At 42.6% G+C, this 16,044-nt stretch overlaps 1 protein-coding gene across 3 annotated transcripts in view; it reads right to left on the bottom strand.

Moving 5' to 3' along the window:
• The window catches only part of DTD1 (D-aminoacyl-tRNA deacylase 1), a 104,799-nt gene that overhangs the window by 2,274 nt on the left and 86,481 nt on the right, over nt 1-16,044 (bottom strand). The window contains exons 5-7 of one of the 3 annotated variants that reach the window (XR_012158340.1): nt 13,268-13,443; nt 7,416-7,456; nt 3,428-4,031 (exon numbers count right to left, since the gene is read on the bottom strand). Coding sequence is in view for 2 of the 3 variants with exons in the window: in XM_073339740.1 (XP_073195841.1) it covers nt 13,288-13,443 (156 nt within the window). In the remaining variant the exon portion in view is untranslated. Of the gene's footprint in view, nt 1-3,427; nt 4,032-7,415; nt 7,457-13,267; nt 13,444-16,044 lie in introns of those variants that run through there. The other 2 variants (XM_073339739.1, XM_073339740.1) reach the window with 2 other exon arrangements.

The raw sequence follows: 16,044 nt of genomic DNA, 5'->3' as shown, positions 1-16,044 counted from the left end.
TTGGAGTGGGTTAAGGACAAAAGGCTTGGGTGGGATTAACATCGATGATGTATTTGAAACCATCAGACTTTTTAGCCTTGATGGACACAGTCCATCATATCCAGACAGCATCACGCATCACACAGCAGTCTTGCCTTTCATTCAGAACTGATGGTTGTTTCAAATCCATTAGCACTTGGAATTATACCTACCCTTGGGTCAACATGATGTTGCTCTTGTAAATGAAAGCTTTGTAGGACATTAAAGTTAAGATATTCACAGATCACAAGAGAAGTCTTAGCTGTGTTAGGGGGATGCAAACATTGTTAACTTCACCATATGTGGTCCATTCTCCACGGTCCCACTTGAGGAGCAGAAGTGCATGCTTAACGCTCGGCACATAATTCACTGCTGTCCTGAACAGGACTGCTGTCTTGAAATCAGGGTGCATACTTAAAAAAAATCCTAACTCAAACATTGTATGTGGGGGCTGAACATTGAAAGCCTACTTTGGATAGGCCTGGCATAGCAGGAAAGCCCCACTGTAAGTCTTCTAATCATGAGGTTTTCTAACTTCTGCCCAGTTACGATGGTGCCAAGATTGCCGATATCCTCACAGCCCAAGACTGTGTTTTGCCATCATGACCGGAATAATTAAAACTAGGAGACATTCTAAAGCTCCATTCAGATTCCTGAGGCATTGTTGCAACATGAAATCAGATTATTTGGTTAGAAACACTCCCATCTCCCCAAACTTTGAGTCTATTGTAAGACCCATAAGATTTCTAGTGTAGAAATGCAGCAGGATTCTATACTGGGATGGAAAGGAGCTAAGAAAACCCATCCAGTATAAATGGATAGCAAGTAGCTGTGAAGTGAAGACTGTGGGATGTGCATTTGCTGTGGAATCAGGACTCTGGCTCCTGATAATGCCCTTGTGACAGCGAATCCACAGTGTAAGATCTAAATCAATCTTTTTTTACATAGTCACATACACAGTGGCATCGGTGCCAGACTACTCCAGAAATCATGATGTGGTGCAGGGGCGCAGTGGAGGCTAGCTCCCCCGCAATGTAAATACCAGGGAGTGGATCTCGGTTTCCGCCCTCCGGGTGGTTTCCATCCCTATGACTCTTGCAGAGGCGAGAGCAGGCACCAGCTATGTTTCCCCCCACGCACCCAGGGAGGGGGCAGAGACAAGAGCAGAGCGGCAGCAGGGGCTGGAATTGCCACCATGATGCAGGAGATTGGGCCAGCCACTAGGGAGCAGAAGGGACTACCAGCAGAGATACCCACAGTGTGGGAGGGGCCAGAGCACATGGACCAGCCCCCAGGCTGGGGTACCAGCACCTAGGTGGGTGACAGGGGACGTCACCGAGAGGGAGGGGAAAGCACTGGGCACCAGCTGCCCAGGAATGGCAGTAGAAACTGCCGGGATGCCCCTTCCCCGCCTGAAGCCGGCATTCCCCCCAGTCTCATTAGCTCCCCTCACTCCCTGTCGTAGCTCTCTGTCCCCCAATGTGTTGTACGGGAACTGAGACACAGAGGCTAAGTGATATGCCCAAGGACACACAGGAAGTCTGTGACAAAGCAGGTTATTGACTGAGGGGCTCCTAAATTGCAGGCTAGCCCCCATACCATAGATCCTCCTTCCTCTCATTTTAATGACAGATCAGGAGAGAAACACCACACTCATCCCCCTAGAATTCCACTCAAAGTTTGTTTAGTTTCTCTTTGCTTTCTCTTTGGATTTTAAAAGCTGTTCTTTGATTTAATGTCTCCCAATTTACCTTCCCGAATGCAAAAGGGGTGACTATGTCCATGCCATACTTTCAAGCTACAGGACGGAATGCAAGAATTCAGAAGTGGGCTGTGGCAAGTGTGTGACAGAAGGGCTTAGGTAGGTACAACAGAGGGATCCCAAAGTAAGTGGAGCTGTTGCTTCAAATATAGCATCAGTGTTTTGGATGTCTGGGACTCTGCTACGAAGCTGGTCGGATTCATTCCTCACAACTGATTAAACACCGATCTGATCCAGATTGTCAGGACACTGTTTATATACCAAAAGAATCCAAAGTGACAAGACACGTTAGGAGAGAAATGATCCCCTTCCTCCCAAATTAAAAACAACCACTTATACACGGAGACGCAAAATGCCTTTCGCACCAGGAAATGACTTGATATGGTTTATGGTCTGCGTGGTGGCAAGATTAGGGTCTACAATCAAGTGAACCATTAAAAGCAAGATTAATTGAAACCTTTCAACCAATGTTAGCTACTTACTGCTCTGTTTAGAGTGCCAGGGTTGTGGCCAGCCAAATCTTTGTAAGAATAGCCATACATGGTGAGTTTCTGAATTCTTCCTGTCCTCTGTCAAATGTTTTATTAGACAATAAACTGTGAATTATAAACACAAGCAGAGAGCAGCATTTGGAAATGCTACATGAGCAAAAGACCATGGATGGCTTTATAGTCTTGCAATACAGTAACAATTGGATTCAGAATGACAGGTCATCAGTGAGGTAGCTCAACAATAAGGGATATAACAGTTTTCACATCATAAGGTACAGAGACAGAGTTCAGAGGAAATCTAAGGCTTCAGAAAGTAAATGGTTCATCTTCCAAAAGAATAATCTAGTGACAAAAGCAATTTAGAATCCATCCAAGCATACAAGTAAATTTTTAAAATAAATGCTGAAACACTGAAACCAATGTACGACAAACTGTTGTTGTTGTTAATGAATCACTGCTATTCAGCTATTTAGCAGGAATTATGTTCTTGCCTGGGGTTACCCTGGTAACAATAAGAAAAGGAGTACTTCATCGGATGCTGTAGCTCACGAAAGCTTATGCTCAAATAAATTGGTTAGTCTCTAAGGTGCCACAAGTCCTCCTTTTCTTTTTGCGAATACAGACTAACACGGCTACTACTCTGAAACCTGGTAACAATAACTCCTTCCTTGACAAATACACTTTATAAAAGTACTACTACATCTAACAAAGAAGCAAACATCACAGCCTTTAATTTCCCCTCTCAGAGGAGTTAAAGGGACAGGACTAAAATTTCCTGGGCTTTCACACAACAGCAGTTTCCGTAGCCTGCTATTTCTCTGCTCTCACTGCACTCTGCCAGTTTTCAAAGGTTATTCTGCCTCTGCATCTGATAGAAATATCACCAAATGCAAGATACTGTAGATGGAGCGGCTGCCTCTAAATTTTGGTGGCCAGCAGAAAGTGTCTAGAAGATCTAGACTGACTATGCCTAAAAGAGTTAAATGTACCAAGGCAGAAACTTTTGTCAATAGAATTTTTTTTAAGGGCGAGAGGAATACGATACTCTTCAATTACAAACTTTTCGGACAGATACTTGTGCTCTGCATTAGTTGTATTGTTAAAGTTCATTGCGTCCCCAAGATTACAGCAATCCATATCAAACACCAGCAGGCGATAAGGTAGTGTAATTTGTTTAATAAAGTGTTTTCTTTTTTAAAAAAAAATTTTATAAGACACACGTATTTCACAATAAATGATCAATGATACATGAAAAAAGACTGCACTCCCAAACCTGGTGTTAGACATAGATTGTACAATATATGGTAATGTACACAGATATACACATTGCTATGGAAACGGGCAGCACATGACACCACACAACGAAAATGAAAATTCAAGCTTGCTTTGAGATATCTCCAGAATTAAAGTCAGAATTTGAGGAAAATTGAATTTATTTTTGGAAACTGATCATGTGCTCTGTTATCATATGTTCTGTTACAATCGGCATGAAAACAAGTCACCCTTCATTCACTAACCATGTGAAAACAAACGCAGATACACAGAAAAAAAGCTGTGAATCATTTTCACTACTACAAATACATTTTACCTGAAACTGATAACATTCCTTTGGTTGTTTTTAGTACAGAATGATGGAGAGTCACAATTTCTTAGTTCTGTTTTCCTGCTTTTCTTTCTTTTCCAAAGTCTTTTAAGATCGACGCTGAGGATAACGTAAACTGTGAATTCTTAAGGATCCAACATAGCCTTTGTATGACAAACTGTTAAATGCAAAAAGAAATATGAATATCACTAGAGACATACAGGAAACTTACAGGCTTCTTTCAAACCACATGAAGAAAAATACCTTTGCTTGCAGTCATGTGAAGTCTCCTCCATGAACGTTTTTCCCTTTGCTACGCACACCCCACTTATCTACACCACTCTAGATCAGAGCTCCATTTAAAAACCAGGATAAAAATACATGGCTGAGTAGCTAAAATAAATAACTAATGGCACCCCACAAAAAGGAACAGCCCCCATCCAGTGGAAGATCTGCAGATTTGTATCTACGCAGTGTAATGGTGAGGCCAAAATTGTTGGGCTATTAACAAGATGTAGCAAAAATTTACTAAGTGCTTCCCCTTCCTCCAATATTAAAACAAGATGTTGCAAACACGACCAGCCTCTGTTGCTCTGAAGTATAGACCATATAATAGTAAGCTCTTAAAGTAACCCTCTCTACCTTCTGGCTTGATTTCAGCAGTTATATGTCACAGAAACCTCATTTGTTGTGATTGCAGTGAAGAGAGACAAATAATTCTCATATGCATAACAAAACTTCTTCGGTAAACAGCACTTAATTAGATCTCATTAGAAATCCTGCATTCTCATCTGGCAAACCCCCTGGCAACCCCCCGCATACATACTGCCATGGGTCAGAGCTCCTTTTGTTTACTAAAGTACATCGTAAATAGTGTCCGCAAAAATACAGTAACGGCAACTGGCCAGTGGAAATATTAGATTTACTGAATGTGTAATATGCCACTCCAGTACTAAAAATGAAGGGATCATCTAGTTTATCAGGAGACGTTTTGAAGAGTGAACTGTAGGCTAGCTGGTGTTAGTAAGCCAGCAGGATGTTAACAGGTAGAGAACATTAACAGAGCTGAGGACTGGAGCATGGGACTGCATACTCTATGATTCCAAGACAAAGAAATGTTTCCACTTAAAGGTTTCTCAAGATCTTCCCTGAACAGACTAAAGCCTTTATAGAGAACCTCCTCGTGCAACTTCATTCATTCATTCGCTTGGATCCAAAAGGTATGGGACCTACCATACTGTGGAATTCATCCCTGTAGCCCTATGCACCAAGCGGCATCACAGATCAAAGCAGTTTCTAACCAATACCTGATAAATCATAGTCCAGCCTGAGCTCTATAGCTACAGCATTTGAGAGGAGGGACCAGGTCTAACTTAGTCACTGTGGTAATAAATGAAAACGATTAACAAACTGAGATCTCAAATAGCCATTCAAGGGAAGCACTGCCTTCTTATTAGTAAAGGAGAAAATTTTCAAAGGTGCCCAAGTGATTTAAGCAACTATGTCCTATTGATTTTCAGTGGGAAGCAGGCCCATCCCTTGGGCACCTTTGAAAATTCTACCCAGACCAGAAGAAGTGTTCAAAGAAAGGGTGGGAAGCCCTGTCTTAGAGACCTCAACCATGTCCGAGATTACAAGATACTCAGGGACGTGGCAATTAAAGAGGACTACATGTCAGATCAAAACGTCTCAATAGCAGCTGCCAGGATGAACGGAAAGGGCCATTTGTCCAAGTCATCCTCAAAAATATTTAGAAATATTAGGAAGTTAGGGAGTCATAACTGGATGACTCATTTCTGGTCTCTTTTCCACTTTTAGACTGATTCCATAGCAACTCTTGGAGACAATGTTTTCTGGAGATAAATTATGGTGGCCACTGCTTTCACAGAGATGCCTCACTATTAGGGAAAGCTAGGAGGGCAAAATATCTCAGTGCCTCTTAATGCTGAAGAGGACAAAGAATAGGATTTCCAGACAGGCCACCAGAGAGCTTGAGAATAAGAATTTACTAGACTCCAGCTAGAATCAGGTCCAGATTCAGCTAAATCTCTATACACTAGATCTGGATTATGGCAGACATGAGTGGCTGTCAGGAGTTAAGAAGTCTCTCCCAAAGGCATTTATTACCACGCTCAGAACTGTGGGGAATGGATTCTAATAATCCTATCAACTGTCAGGATGTGGGGTATTCTCTCAGCCCCAAAGAGTCACAGCTGTTTTTGTTTTTACAAATAATATTTTTATGACTGTTACCACTGAGTGCATTATTTTCACTTAAGTATATTATAGGCCAAGACAAAGTTCAGGTCTCTTGGGTCAAACTAACAACAGACCCAGCGGGGCTTGCTTCTCATTTACACCAAGGCTATTTTACGCTTCTCTGGCAGAGTAAAGGGGCCTTCAAATGGAAGGAAATTACATTTGTACCCACTCTAATGCCCCCTCTGTGCTGCCATTGTGGTGTAAAACGGCTTGGGTGTAAATGAGAATCAAGCCCAGATGTTTTTAAAGACAAGGGATTTTGAGGAATAAAGCAGCGAACAACATACCAGGAAAGCCTGAGGTGTTGTGTCTGGAAAAGAAGGATGAAAAAGTATAATTGATGATGCAGTTAGTGTACACAATGGATATAAATATGAGAAAGGGCTTTAGCTGGGAGAGAGAGAGAGAGAGAGAGAGAGAGAAAACAAATTATTATTACAATTGGTCTGGTAGGTCTTGATTGATGGAACCTGGAGTGTGACAACCCAACAGCTGATTTGTGAATCCACAGTGACAGAATAAGATAAGGTGGGAGCAAGATTAATCTGCTCAGGGCAGGATATTTCTTTCTAGTCACACCAAGGTCAGATCAGGACAAGAGCTGCTGAAAAAAGTATCTTATTCTGCTTAAAGAGTCAGAATATGGAGCTTGACTGTGTCAGAATCTTTTAAAGGAGACACATTACAAACCCTTCTTCACTAGCTGGGACGGGGCTATGGATATAACTGGTATGCTTATCTCTGCTAATGGAAAAGCCCTGCAGGACTTCTGGCTGGCGTGCCTTAAAGCAAGAGGATAAGAAAAACAGAAGCAGCTTTTAGCAGTTTTATGTCATTTGATAAAATAACCAAGTCACATTTCTTCCTGATGAATGCAGAACCGTTGATCGCCTGGGAACTTGAACCGAACTGGAAAGTATCTTTGTATCTTCAAAGGAAATTTTGCACAAGATTGTATAGTCATTCATTTTATTCACTTTCTTAGATCTTTCTTGATATATGTGATGTTAAGGCCTCCAAGGATTTTTCAGCTCTTCAGTGTCAGCTTCCAGTGCAAAGCTATGAGAAATCTGCAGCTCACTTTAGCAGGCTCTGTCGGCTTCCTGAAACAGGAACAGCGTACAGGCAACTGCAGCACCAGCTACAAAACGCTCTACCATCAAGGAGTCCCCTCTTTGTTTTAAATTTTGCTTCACGCACCCGCCACTGGATTTAGTCATTTGAGTGCAGCTGAACTAATGCATGGCAGGCTGGCAAGTCATCAAACTCCACAAAAAGAAATAAAGAACAAGATGCAAACCTGGACAATGGATTCAGGTACACACGGTTCTGATTCTTCAGCTGAAATACAGAGCAGTTTTTTTTAAAAGTACCATCATTTCACCAGGAGCAGGTCTCATAAAAATAAGAGAAATTAAAAATGAAAGAAACATATATGGTAACATAGTTCACTCCTCAGCCTACGACCATCCCCTGCCGTATAACCTTAAGTGCTTTGTCCAATCGAGTTTTGAGTCAGGCACTCACGGGGGTTTTCACCACTACTTTATAAAGCTTGTGTAACACACCTCACTGTCAGGAAACTGTTTTCCAAAAACCCATTTTAGACGAAAGGTACGCCTGACCAGAGATGTGCTGCCAAAATGTTAACAGGGGGCTTCCCTAAAAATGTTAGCCTTAGAGGTTCATGTAATGTCCCCTGAGCAAAAAACCACCCCCCAAACCAACAGCCTGCTCACCGACCCAAATCCACCTATTTATTCCCTGCTCTTCCCTAACCCCTTAACAAACCAGAGGCTGGGAGTGGGCAACAGGGCATGGAGCATTTGGGTGATTGCCTGTTCTGTTTATTCCCTCTGGGGCACCTGGCATTGGCTGCTGTGGGAAGACAGGATACTGGGCTAGATGGACCTTGGGTCTGACCCAATCTGGCTGTTCCTAACCATCAATTCCATACTCGTATTTCCCCACAATCCATTAATTACATTCTCCCCCGCAACCATGAATCTTTCAACACCTCCCCTATCCTTGTGCCCTACAGCCCACCATGCTCCTCCTTCCAAGCACATGTCCAATTTCTTCCACATACAAGATTTTTTTTTTTAAGATAGAGTTGACTTTGTCAGAATCTTTTAAAAAGGAGACACCATAAACCAGGCTTCGCTTGCTGGAACAAGGCTGGGGATGGTATGATTTTTGCTGCTAATGGAAAAGTTCTATAAAACCTTCTGGCTCATGTGCATTAAAGCAACAGGATAAGAAAAAGAAAGTAGCTTTTAGCAGTTTTGTGTCCATTTGACAAAATAAGCAAGTCACATTTCTTTCTGATATATATATGCAGAACTTTTGATCGCCTGGGAACACTAACTGAACCTGAAGATATTTTCTTATCTTCAAAGGAAATTTTGCACAAGATTGTACATTTTTTCCATCTCCCAAACCATCAATCCTTCAATCCCACCCCTATTCTTCTACCCTTTAACCCACCATGCTACCCCTTCCACATGTCCAATTTCTTCCACACAAGCCATCTGAAAATTCTGGCTAAATGAGAGTAAGGAACATCCTACTCCGGAAATCAAGAGAGACATGAAAGCTTCTGTAAATGAAAACGCCACCAATTAAGATGTTTCCACACCACTGACTATTTCATGTATCTCCACAAATACAAGAAAATGATCAACAACTGAGGAAAATACCCACAGAACAAAATTAGTTGAGAATTAAAACATTCCAGACAAAAAGAAAAAAAGCCCACAAGAGCACTGACCCCTCTTGACACCTACATGAGGGTCTGAAAAGCAAAAGTATGGAGCTATGCAGCGACGACAATGAACTACTGTCTAACTGGTCGCTGAAAATTGCAGACAGGTCTTTGGTGACATTGTATAAGCAGAAGTTTGTATCTGATAATTATCATGAACTGAAGAAAGTCCATCTGTGCTGTGAATGAAAAAGACTTTCCTTTTTTTCCTCCAGAAAAGAAGCCTCGCTATTCTTGTTTGTTCAGTTTACACGGAACATGTCCATTTTCTCCACATACCACTGCTTCTCATTCAGGAAAATGGCAGATGCCAGTCACCTGGCTTCAAGTTTTCAAATACCAAAAGCATGGTCCTGTCAGAATGTTGCATTGCAGATCTGTGACGTCTCCTTTCGTTCAGATGATTTTATTAAATTAAGTGGCATTTTGCATTTCCACCAATGTGGAACATAAGAGCTTTAAAACCTACAAAAAGCTTAAGAATTACATTTACAACACATTAACAAAAGAAGACTTAAACCCAAAAGAGTAAGGTACATTTATTCCACTAATCCCAGGCACAAAAGAATTTACTACTTACATTCCCTTTCCAAAGATCTAGTTTCAAAGATGTATGACAACTCCTATATTATTCCACCTATTTTTAAATCAAGATTGGATGTTTTCCTAAAAAATATGCTCTCGTTCAAAACAGGAACTAATTCAGGAAAGTCCTAAGGCCTGTGCTGTAAAGGAGGTCAGACAAGATGATCACAATGGTTTTATAACCTATGAATCTACTCTTCTTATAGGAAAAGAAGCATTGACATACGGCACCAAACTAGTGGTCCATCTGTTCCAGTATCCCATCGCTGCAAGTGGTCAATTCCAGGTACTAGTTAATGGCCAGTTTCTTCTTCTTTTGTTTGTAATTAAAAAACAAAAAAGATGCCCTAAAACATGAGGGTTTATATCCCTATTTTAAATACCATCCAATGCCAAATGGATGTCCTCATAAACGATATCTATGTCTAATTCTTTTAGACATTTACATAAGTCATACGAATGGGTCATCTGACTCCTACAAAGATCTAGGATTCAATGTTATATTGTGGCAATGCCTATCGCAGGTTAATTATGAGCTGTATGAAAATATTGCCTTTAATACGTTTTAAATGGGTTGTCTTTCTGTTCTTTGAATGCTACTTGTTCTTCTACTATAAGAAAGGATAAATCAGGAGCATCTGATTTACTTTCTGTATACCATTCATTATTATGCATACCTCTACCATATCCTCCTATTCTTCTCCTCTAAATTAACAGTCCCAGTCTTGACAGTCTCTCTTTTTACAGAAGCCTGTCTGTGAACTCCTATTTCTGCCATATCTTTAATGAATGCTGTGTAGTTGTAGTCATGTCGGACTCAGGATATTAGAGAGACAAGGTGGGTGAGGTTATATCTTTTGTTGAACCAACTTCTGTGGGTGAGAAAAACAAGCTTTCAAGCCACACAGTGCTCTTCTTCAGGGATGGGAAAGGAACTTCCAGCATCATCACAAAATACAAGGTGGAACAGATTGTTTAGCATAAGTAGTTAGCACATATTGTAAGGGACCATTCAAGCACCCCTGCAGTCATAGGACAAAAAGATGGGGTTAGTGGGTCACAGGTTGTTGGAATAAGTCATAAATCCAGTGTCTCTGTTCAGTCCATGATTGTTAGTGTCTAGCAGAGTAATAAATTTAAGCTCCCAGGCTCATCTTTGAAAGTGTTGTGCAGATTTCCTTTGAGGACGAGGGCTGATAGGTCAGATCTAGTTTCTGCAGGTGATAGGGTGTTTTTGTTTTTTATTGTTTTCCTGTGCGAGTTCATTGGAGAGCGTAGTGATATGCTCCGAGGAGAAAGTCCGGGATACACACCTTAACACACACAAAACCACATTCACCGAACATGGGCACTCCACCAGAGAAGTCGTTCACATTGTGGAAGAGGCCACTCAAATACCCTGAGAGAACCTGCTTCAACACAGAAATAAAACCCTCTCTGACCACACCCCTAGTTGTCACGTACCACCTCACACTGGAACCCATATGGGATAGCATCAAAGAACTACAGCCCATACTCTATGGGGACACCATCCTGGAAGAAATCTTTCCTAAACCCCCTCTTCTGGCCTTCAAACACGCCCCCCAACCTCTCTAAGCTCCTCATTAGAAGCAAGCTCCCCACAGACCAGGACCCGAAAACAACTCAAAGCATCATCAGACCCTGCCAGAACAACAGATGCCAAACCTGCAGACTTATCTCCACTGCTACAATGATCAACACACATCAAGATCCATGGGTCCTACACATGCCTATCACAAGATGTGGTGTACTTCATCCAGTACACTGAACGCCCCAACAACTATGTGGGTGAAACCGGACAATCTCTACACTCCAACAAACTCTCACAGGAAAATGATAAAAGACAAAAACACCCTATCACCTGCAGGTGAACATGGTTCACAAAATGATCACTCTATATACATATTTGTAGTTTGAAATGCAAAACATACAACTTTAGAGTTCATTTTAATGTTTGAAGTGTCTGGGTTTAAAGAAGCAGGGTATATTGTTTGGAAATAAATGCTTAAGAACTTTGCTACTTGCGTTCATAAAACCCAAAGATATCTTGAAATGCTACGTGTATGTATATAAATATGTGCAGACCTATATTCAACCTTGGGCTGAATTTTTGGGGGAAAGTTTCACCTAAACAAGTTTAGCTGTTTCAGAGAATGAGATTAAGAAAAAAGATGTTTTGTCCATTTAAAAAAAATTGTAACTGTTTTGTTGAGATATTCTAGCTTCTCCCTGGCTTTGCAGCAGGGACTTGAAATTTGGTAAGGGATTCCCCGCCGTATCTGGGGTGTGCCTTTTGCTGTCCCCAGGAAATCCACCCACATTTGGCCAAGTTATAACTCTCTGAAAATCTCAGTTTGCACGTGAGCAGTAGAAACTTGTTCGAATTTGGCAGCTAAATTCTTTGGAGATCCTATCTACACTGAGCACGTTCCATGCCAGGGCTGCGGTGGCTGAGCCGGATTTTGCCTCCAATTGCTTCGTCTGGCAGCCAGAAATCACTGTAGTGTCAGGCACCATAACTAAGAGTAAGGATTCAGAGTAACAGCCGTGTTAGTCTGTATTCGCAAAAAGAAAAGGAGGACTTGTGGCACCTTAGAGACTAACCAATTTATTTGAGCATGAGCTTTCGTGAGCTCACGAAAGCTTATGCTCAAATAAATTGGTGAGTCTCTAAGGTGCCACAAGTACTCCTTTTCTTTTTAAGAGTAAGGAGACACTCTCTCCAGTGCTCCCAATGCACCCCATGCTGGTGGTACAAGCAGCAAGCAGGAGGAATCATCCTGAATGGAAGGCAGAGGGTGAGCAGCTGGGAGGGTCCTAGTTTCAGCCCCAAGAGGATTCCGTAACCTAGGCTAATATAAGGGTAGCTTTAGAAAAGATTGTACCTTTTCCTACATAGCCAAGGATTTTTCAGAAGTATACCTGCCAATAGTCACAACTGCGAGCCAAATTCACACTTGGGCCTCGTCTACAGACAACTCCTACTGGTGCTGCCAACATTTCTGCTGGTAGTCCTGGCGGAAGCCTTAGCATGTGCAAGGTTTTGAGTGATTTCCAGCATTTTAACTGCTAGGGGTGAGATTTCGTGCTGCACCTCTGTGAGGCACAGCGCAGAACTTGCCACCAGCTGGAGAGGAGTTGGGTGAAGGCTATGGTGGCGGTGGCTTTAACCAATTTTGCTCTCTCCTAATCCTGGTCTGCTCTGGGGGCTGGAGAGGCAGCTGGCTTCCCTATGGACTGCGTGTTGCGACTCTACCTTCAACACACCCCTCCGACCACCAAGCCCTGGCACTCCCCCTACACCAGGGCTTGTAGTGGGGTCCTGAGAAGGCAGCCAGAGTTCTTTATTATGGGAGTCCTCTCCTGGCTGGAACCAGGGCTTTCAGACCTTCTTTGCGCTTGGGACCCTTTCGCCCAGCATAAACGTGGGGCAGAACGGGGCTGAGGATCTCACTCGGTCATGTACACCACAGTCTGGGTTCGGGGTTAGTAGAGGTGTTAGAATTGCAGCCAATAATAAACGAGAAAAAAGTGACTGTTCAAGAAGCTGAACTGAAGAGGAGATATACTTTTGAATTCTCTAAATCAAAGATGCTGTCATCTCCAACTTAGCTGTCTCCTTTAGGGCCAGGCTGAGGATAACCTTGTTCACAATGAATAAGTACCTCGCCCAACAAATAGCCCCTTAGGCTAGTCACTGCGAACAAGGGTATCACTATTAGGCCTTTAGGCATTTGCAAGGTGACTGTCAGAGTATCTGGGCAAGTGTCAAGGACTCGTACCTGAGGCCTGCTTTTGAGGATCAAGGTTCCCTTTCAGAAGACACATCTCCCTCTGCCCCACTGCTTGCACTGGGGTCCTCCTTATTACGAGGGGCATTTCTTTCTCTACTTGATTCAGAGGGTGCCTTGGTTCTGGTCTTCTCTTTCCTTTGCTGCTGTTTTTCAAGCTTTGCCAGCTATTAACAAAGAGAAAGGAAAAGAAACACTTTAAAAAATACAAACAGAATATTAGACAATAGCACCAAAAACTTCCTGAATTTGAACCTCTCTTCTGCAACTACAATAAAAACATTTTCAATGGTTCCTAACGTCACAAGAAAAGTGAATAATTTATAAGATGTGATCTCAGTGGATTGGAGGTGAATAGAAGAGCGCTCATCCTCACGCTCTTCTTTTGGGAGTGCAGTACCTGGTCATTTGACAATATGGAAAACTGATTAAAGACCTGGATCAAACAAGGACGGAGAGTTTAATTACAAAGCCCCGGATCCACAAAGGGACTTAGGCCTCACAATGCTGAGCACTTCGGCACCTAACTTTTAGGCATCTAGAAAAATCACAAGAACACCACTGCAGTCCACAAAGCCTAAGTTGGGAGATGGGTGCCTTAGAATGCTATCTGCAAAATCCAGTACACTGGGCAGGGAACCAACGAGGACAGGGCGGGTGTGCTAAAAAACCTCACCCTTTCTCAGAGACAGGCTCTTAAGTCCAGGCTACATGGAGGCACCTATCTCTGCTTAGTGAACCATGAATGGGAACCCACCTGGAGTCAGTCACACTCACTCTCTCTGGCCCAGTGACTATATAAGTATTTATTCCCAGTGAAACAGTCATTGGACCAGAGAGACAATGAGAATGACTCTGTAGTCCAGAGGTTAGGGCGGCCACCTGGGAGACCCAGGGTCCAATCAGCCTGCTCCAATCACTCTTTCATTATCTATCCACAGTGGAACAGCTTCAATGGGAGAGAGTGAGGGGGCCACACACCAGGATATCCCATAGCTCAGTGGTCAGAGCACTCTCCTGAGAGGTGGGAGACCCCTGGGCAAATCCTCTCCCACCTTCTGGCAGAGGGGGGGTGGAATTGAACCTACGTCTTCTACATCCCAGGGGGGTGCTCTAACCACTGGGTTAGAAGTTAAAAAGTGGGTACTACCACCACCTCCTCCTCCTAGATTTGAATAGGATATGATCCGGTAGACGGCCTCTGAGCATGCTTACCAGATCAGACCCCATACTTGGGTTAGGCGGCCAACAAATGTCTTCCCTGGCCTGTGAATCACGCCGGGGCTTCGGCAGGAGAAAGGTGCCTGGACACCTAGAGGGAGGGAGCAGCGCGCATGTCCAGAGGCAGAAACTTAGGCACTAAGGGAAATTTTACCCTGAAAACTTAAGCACCAAGTGAGTTTAGATGTCTACAGAATTTGGCAGGAGTTCTGTGAATTGCGGGGGAGCCAAATCCCAGACATAGGTGCCTACCCCCAAACTTAGTTGTTTAAGTCTGGGGTTTAGATGCCTAAGTCCCTTTTGTGGATCTGGGCCAAAGCTCTTGTAGAATTCCAGTGGAAACTCACCAGCTGTACAGCCTCGTGTTTTAGAGGGGCTTCATAATTTCAGCCATTTCTTATTCTGTACTGTTATGACTAAGGCAGAGCCAGGAACCAAATAAAGACATCCCATGTTCTGAGACCCAGCCTACACGACCATGCTAGAGGGGAATGTTATCTTTACAGAGAAAAACATTTGTATGGTCCAAAGCGAGGAGAACAGAACACCCAATTTCAGCCACATCAGAGAGAAATCTCTGCTAACATTGTAGACCTAATATTCAAAAGGAAAATAATGAAGAAATCATTTCTCAATGTAGAAGCCTTCAACCCAATGTGAAAAACCAAATTAAGTTGAATGTCGGTGTCACTTTGGCATTTATCTCCCATTTTTCAGAGAAGCAGCCTGCAACACGTTTCAGGTATGTTGCTTATCAATAGCTACCCTACTGACTAGAGACACTTCATGATTTTAGTTTATCAGTTGATTTGATTTTCTGTAATCTACTGTAATTTATCAAACTGCTTTTTCCAATTTCTTCTGGGTTAATAATGTGTTAGCTGCAAATCATCATTTCAAGGCCATCAGGACTTTTTGGGAATGAAATCAACAGAGAACAAACTGAGCTAGTTTACGTGTTACTATTCAGCAAGCTGAGAAACAGCTTCTTTTTCCTGTCTGAGATGGTAGAGTGTAATAGTTTAATTCATGCCATACAGTATATTGATAAGTCATGAGGACAAGTATGTAATATTTCGCCCAATGTATATGTATCACCTATATGTACAACAGTCTAAATCCCATTATATATTATTATAAATTATATAACATGCGCATTATTTTCCCAGCAACACTACAGATAATACAGCCAGTGAATGTTTTAGGTGATAATGGAAAATTGGTAAATTTGCATCCCAGGAAATCTACGGTACATTTGCACTGCAAAAACCAAACAAACAAAAAACCACGGCAGCGAGTCTCCGAGCCCACATCAACTGACTTGGGTTTGTGGGGCTCAGAATAGCAGCGTAGATGTTTTCAATTGGGCTGAAGCCCAGGCTTTGAGACCCTGCCCTCTCACTGGGTCTCAGAGCCCAGTCAGTTGACTCAGGCTCGCTGCCGTGGGATTTCTTCTACGGAGTATTTGTACCCCTAAAGTAGAATTGTTATTTTAAGAACCTTTGTAATTTTTGGCTGTTCAGCCTCTCACAAAGCACTGACAGGTG

The sequence above is a fragment of the Lepidochelys kempii genome, chromosome 3 (assembly GCF_965140265.1).
Source record: "Lepidochelys kempii isolate rLepKem1 chromosome 3, rLepKem1.hap2, whole genome shotgun sequence".
NCBI classification, from domain to species: domain Eukaryota; kingdom Metazoa; phylum Chordata; order Testudines; family Cheloniidae; genus Lepidochelys; species Lepidochelys kempii.
The sequence above is the reverse complement of the archived record's forward strand: the minus strand, read 5'-3'. Positions and strand labels throughout refer to the sequence as shown.